The sequence below is a fragment of the Zingiber officinale genome, chromosome 5A, assembly GCF_018446385.1.
Source record: "Zingiber officinale cultivar Zhangliang chromosome 5A, Zo_v1.1, whole genome shotgun sequence".
Lineage (NCBI taxonomy): Eukaryota > Viridiplantae > Streptophyta > Magnoliopsida > Zingiberales > Zingiberaceae > Zingiber > Zingiber officinale.
Window position 1 is genome coordinate 90,237,764 of NC_055994.1, and position 6,096 is coordinate 90,243,859.

The following is a 6,096-nucleotide window of genomic DNA, read 5'->3' on the forward strand; positions in this document are numbered from 1 at the left end:
TGCGCACAGAATCGCCGGAAAATGCAAGCGAAAGAGCACGAGGGTGAAGAAGACGGTGAGGCGGCAAACTCACATACCCAGGGCTCGGTCGACCAGAGCCGTCCGATCTAGTTCGCGAAAATCTATGCGAAGATCCGATCGTTGAATTTAAACTGTCAAACGTCACCATCAATGCCTGTCACGTTAGGCGTGCGGTGGTTATGGGTTAAACACGTGGCGCACTATCACTGGGCGGCAATTAAGAGCGGCATGGGAACCCGCTCTGCCTTAATGAAAAAAGATTTACACGAATTTCAAGATATTTGGGTAACGTCAGCCGAGCCCCCGCTCACCTAAGACAACCAGAGGAAAAATTCTACAAGGGTAAACCTTTGTTCTTTCGATCGGATCAAAGAAGCATGATGCTTGGCCGAGCGACTACTTTCAGAAGGTCAATCGGCGAGGATCAGGCACATCCTGACCGGAGTCTATACAAGGATGAAGGTCGATTGGGAAGAAATCGACGCACGCTGGTCCAGTCAATCGGACTGTAACCTCCGTCGACTAGACTTGAAGGGGAGGCTTGTGATGCGGTGAAAAGGGGAGGAAGGCCTCACCCCGTGGCCAGGGTGGAGATCAGTGCCATGGTGGGGGCCAGTCAAGGCGGTCAAACGCCCCTAGACCACTCGCCGATCGAGTAGCACGCTCACCCGACCAGGATAAGGAAGACTCGATCCGAAATCATAATAGCTCGGCGAGGTTCCGAGCTTCTGATGCTTAGAAAGACTGCTAGGTATCTGCAAGAGCACGCCGAGCGGCTTCCCTGCTCGGCCTTATATAGAGCTACAAGAACAGAACGGATTTACTACTGAGCTATACAGAAATGGAAGGGCGGTCGGGCAGCTTTCTCAAGACAACAGAAGCGCCGGTCGAGCGACCTCCCCACTCGGCTAGAGAACATACTCAGCCGAGTCAAACAACTATTCCGCTCAGCCCAGTAAAAGACACGACCAGCTGGATATTATCTTTTTGGAAGCATGTGCCACTGATAGGCGGCATAGTCAGCGGCTGGTTCAGACAGAAGATCGTACGGCAGAAATTTCCACTGTCACTTTAGAGATATGCTCGGCTCGATAAGGTATTGTGTCGGAGACACTTTATTGATACATCTTTTTAGGAAACTTCGAGAAGCGTGCACACTTTGGGAAGCGTGCACGCGCGCTACAGGAGCCCTATATAAAGGGGGGGTCCAAGCTTCAGCGGGGGTATATGATAATCTACTGTTGCTGCTACTATTCGTTACTTTGCTCTGCTTCCACATATCGTCGATGACTTACTTGACCGTCGGAGGGTCATCATCGGGGACCCCTTCCCTGGCTCGGCACTGACGCAACTGTGGTTGTAGGATCTCGAGGAGTCGATACACGGTCACCCGAAGTGCTACGTCCTTAATTTTTGTTACTTCGACTATCGGACATGATGATATATGATTAATTGCTTGATGAAAAAGTAGGGTAGAGTATGTTTTTATGACATTATTATTTTATTTTTAGACAAATAAAAAACATTAATGGTTAGCGGTTTAAGTGACAAAAGAGTCTGAAAATTTTAACTACTTTGATAATTTGAAAATGATTGGTATATCCTATTAGATAAATAAATGGCATTAATGATTTAATATAATTTTGAGGGTCAAAATGAAACCTTTCTTAATCCAAATCAGTGTCCTCCCGTCCTTGTCGCCCTGAATTGGACTCCAAACCATTCCCTTCCTCCTCTCGAATCAATCGCCCAATGCTTCGCTTTCCCTGCTAATCTCGTCTTCCCTGCTAATCTCGTCCCACCAAGATTTCTCCGCTTCTTCATCTTTGGACTCCACTTTCTTCTTCTTCGTCGTCTTCTTCTTCTCCTCCTCTTCCTAAGATTTCAACTTTCTTTTCTGCTACACCTCCAATCCAGCGATGCGCGGCGGCAGCGGCGGCCAAATGATCTCCATTTACCCGGAAGAACTCAGCTTCGAAGGTAAGCTGACACTTTTCTCTTTCGTTCGCCCCACATTCTGGTTCCCTAAGGATCTGATTTCGGATGAATAGTTGAGTTGGAGAAGCCATCTTCTTGCAATATCAAGGTCGTCAACAACACGGAGCACCACGTCGCCTTCAAGGTATTCAAAACACTTGACTGAATCCCCCCTCCCCTACTTTTACCATTTTGTGTGTTGTATCTAAGACGCGGGAGGAAAGGGGTTCGATTTCGTTGCGCATTGATCTCTGTAAAAAATTGGATCTTTGATTCTTTAGCTCAATGGATAGGTGAAAACGACGTCTCCTAAGAAGTATTTTGTTCGCCCTAATGCAAGCGTCGTACAACCTTGGGACTCATGTACTGTGACAGGTACCTTTAGGATTGGTCTTAGTTCAATGGATAGCGATGCATCATGAGGCAAGTTCACTCATTTATGTTTAACATTGAAGTCACTCTCCAAGCTCAAAAGGAGCTTCCGCCGGATATGCAATGCAAGGATAAATTCCTCATTCAGAGTGCTAAGGTGCCCCCGACTAGCCACATTGATGAAATTCCTAAAGATACGGTGAGTTTGTTTGTGATGTCATTTTGTTAACACTTAATACTAAGGACTTGCAGTCTTTTGGTATGTAATTCAGTCTCAATCTATGCAGTTCAATAAAGAAGTTGAAAGGGTGATAGAGGATCTCAAACTTAGGGTTGTGTACATTCCCCGCTCGGAAAATGGCCATGCAAATCCCGAAGAGGAGTCTGGTAGAACGTCTGATGTAAAACTCCCCAATTCCTATCTTTTGTTCCAAATATTTTCTTGTACTTTCTTTGACTGCTTTTATTATATGATTTGTTTCTTGGTGCCTCAGATGCTCAAAAACGAGGTGAGCAATATTTGTTAATGCTCCTTTTCCTTATGGCTTGTCGCACCAATAACTATCTACAAATTCAAGTTTTCTCAGCTAACATTGTTGATTCTTTATGAGATAAAATTGTATATTATCACGTTATTTACTCATTATTGAATTCCATGATTATATGTGATGAAAATTGAGAATGAGACTTCTATGTTTATCATGGAAAACACATGAATATTTCCTTTGCATAGTTTTGGATCAACATGTTCCTTGTATATTTGTTCAGAAAAGACTAAAATGAATGGGGTCTCCGCACAGAAATTACATGAAGATTGGCTCACCATGCCTTAAAATCTGTGGAACACTGACATCTAGCAAAATAAACACAAGCAGCATTAATGAGCTTATCCTAAATTTCATAGTGCAATTGATAAATGTTTGTTTATCCATTTTTAGCTAATCTCGATACTATTGAATTTGAGATGCAGGTACTTCAAAAGTTGAAGGAAGAACGTGATTTGATTCTTCATCAAAATCATCAGTTCAAAAGGGAGTTGGTTAGTCATGTCCTTTCGTTTGAACACTTAACTGTTTAAGAGAAGATTTTTTATTCCCTTTCTGTTAGGCGCATTCTTTCATAGCTCATAAATGATTTCAGAATTTGTGAATAAAGTCTTATCTTAAATTATAGTAAAGTCGATGCAATTCCACCATAAATTGCCACACTTTTGTTCATTATTTGTTCAATGTTGCCTGCTCTTTTAGTAGGTCAGTTAGAAATTTGCTCCGTGATTGTGTCGGTTCTTGTCAGTTTGATTCCTAATGTCTCCTATTTGTTTGCTAACTTTTTTTTTTAAAAAAAATTAATATGGTTCAGGAAATGTTGAACAAACGAAGAAGCCGCAAAAGTGATGCTGGTTTTTCGATGACTTTTGCTGCATTTGCCGGCCTCATTGGTATAACATTTGGGTTCATCCTGAACCTTCTATTCACTGCATCACCAACTTCATGAATTTCATTAGCCAACCTTCAGAGTTCAATCAAAATTTCATCTCTGGAGGCCATCTCCATTTGTTTTTTCTGATTCATTAAACGTTTCCCCCTCTCATTTGCTACCTAAGAAGGAGATTACATCAGTCCCAATGCTCACTTCTGTGGCCTTGGGCGTGCTTTTGCTGTTTGACCTCTTGGAGTTGGAGAAAAAAGGAACTCGAAGATAATCCATTTTTGCATGTGGTTTTACTCCATTGTTTTTTTTCTGTATGCCGAGAAATATTGAAAACTTGATGTAGAATGGGTTTGATGTTTTTTGATTTCAAGAAAGAATGCATTATTCATTTTATCTGTATTGGTTTTGAATTTACAAATAAGCACATATAATAAATGCCTAGTTATTTATGTATTTGTTATCTAAATAATGAAATGGCAACGAGACAATATCATTAAAACTGAAGCAGTTTGTGAAAATCCACAACTACAATTGGACAAACAACCAGTCATGACCCAAATATTAGGGTTCTTATGAAAAGCTGAAATACAAATTTCAGGTACGTAGTAAATATTTCCTATCCCTACTCGTATATCCAAGGGTGGAAGTTGCTCTGCCACTCAGAGATGCCTTCAGGAAACCACAAAGCAAACTCCTTCCTAGCACTCTCAACCGAGTCACTTCCATGGATCACATTCCTGCGCATAGAATTGAAACCGTGATCCTCTAAAAGAAAATAAGCACAAATGCAAAAGGAGCACCAAAGTTAATTTTAGCTGCAAGTGGAGCCACAACTACGGTAGAGCTTTATTTATTCCAAATCTTATATAATAACACCGGGAGCCAACGGCATCTACCATTAGCCAAGCCACCTTGTTTATGCCTTTCAGAAAGTAGATTTGGAGTAACAGAAAAATTATTAGATTACATGCACTCTGAATGAATCTTTTCATAAGAATGGCTTTCTCCCTGTCAGCTCCAAGTAGATGCTTTCTGTTTTAGCACATGTCACAGTGCATTAGAGGAAAGACAGCCATTAGAACTAGTTAAAATACAAATCAAATCACACACGCATCAAATCCTACCAGAGCCAGAGGATCCAGTACCAATTACCATTCCATGAATGAGAAATAATGTTCTTCAGTAGTTTGTTCAGACTTTGTGGTTTTCCGCAAAGGAGCGTTCGACGCCGACCAACTTCAACCCTGATCGACGCACAAAAATAACCAAGAAAAGTTCTCCTTTCTTCTCTAAAGTAGATGGGGAAAACAAAAAGAGGATTGTAGTTGGTAAAATCTTCACCTTTCAAGTAGAAACCTTTTTTCTCAAACCTACTAATGATTTCTCCAACCTTTCAAGTAAAAAAAAAAAAGGAAGAAGAAGGATTTTGGTGTTTCAGTAACACATCTACTGTAAATGACGCAATGCAACGCCGAAGAATGGATGAACGAAGCGAAGGAAGAAGAAATCAAAGGGGAGGGAGACGGAGAGCACACCAGGCCGCGTTGGACGCCGTCGGGCTTGCTCAAATGATGAAGGTCTGTTCCATCGCCGCGCTCGCTTCGTTTCTATCGCTTGCGTGCTGACGTTGTCAAGGAGAATGATGACCGAAGGCACAGCTTCATAGAGTGGGAACGGAAACCCTAATCGGACTCAGCTCCACAGAAGATCCTGGCTAGAAGTGCGAGTCTTCCCAAGTCAAAACTACGAAAGCCAATCGATTTGCTGGGCAGAGGGTGAAAACATTTTAAAGGATTGGATTTGGATCGCAGGTTTAGTATGATCATGTTTTTCGGAGCCAATCGATTTGCCACCACTGGACATAGTTAAGACTTAAGAGCATCTCCGTGGGCATCCGCAGTCGTGTAAACTTCTGAAAAAGTTTATACTTTATCGTATCGTAAAAATCTTACTCCTTTTAAAATTCTCTCATGATTATCATAAAATCTTACTTTAAAACATCACTTCTTTTAACATCTTCTTGCTACGATTTTTGTAAATCTGATCTCAAAATTTTAAGACAGATTTATAAAATAAATTATAAACCTCACTTATGTAGTAGAGGGGAGTTTATAATGAGAAATTTATAGCATAAATTGCATGGTAAATAGGTTTTTTTTCTAATGGTTAAACTTCATCCCCTCGAAGCGATGCGATGATTGAGACATAACGTATTGTCACATGAGATATTATAGTCGAAACTTGGTGCCAAAACTAGCCCTGGGCAAGGGCTACCAGGACCCTTGCCCAGGGCCC

The 6,096-nt window shown here is 41.5% G+C and overlaps 1 protein-coding gene and 1 long non-coding RNA gene across 3 annotated transcripts; one reads left to right on the forward strand and one right to left on the reverse strand.

Moving 5' to 3' along the window:
• Positions 1 to 1,673: 1,673 nt before the first annotated feature.
• LOC121980947 (vesicle-associated protein 2-1-like) lies at positions 1,674 to 4,196 on the forward strand. The gene is made up of 7 exons (XM_042533231.1): positions 1,674 to 2,001; positions 2,073 to 2,143; positions 2,292 to 2,373; positions 2,454 to 2,569; positions 2,658 to 2,771; positions 3,341 to 3,409; positions 3,730 to 4,196. The coding sequence occupies exons 1-7, from the start codon at positions 1,941 to 1,943 to the stop codon at positions 3,862 to 3,864; spliced, it is 648 nt and encodes a 215-aa protein (XP_042389165.1). The 5' UTR covers positions 1,674 to 1,940; the 3' UTR covers positions 3,865 to 4,196.
• A 95-nt stretch (positions 4,197 to 4,291) lies between these two features.
• Positions 4,292 to 5,474, reverse strand: LOC121980948. 2 transcript variants are annotated; one of them, XR_006111683.1, is made up of 3 exons: positions 5,337 to 5,474; positions 5,143 to 5,191; positions 4,292 to 5,045 (listed from the first exon to the last, which is right to left on the reverse strand). It is a non-coding gene; the product is annotated as an uncharacterized LOC121980948 (long non-coding RNA). The 2 variants fall into 2 exon arrangements; XR_006111682.1 differs by having other exon boundaries at positions 4,292 to 5,191.
• Positions 5,475 to 6,096: the final 622 nt, after the last annotated feature.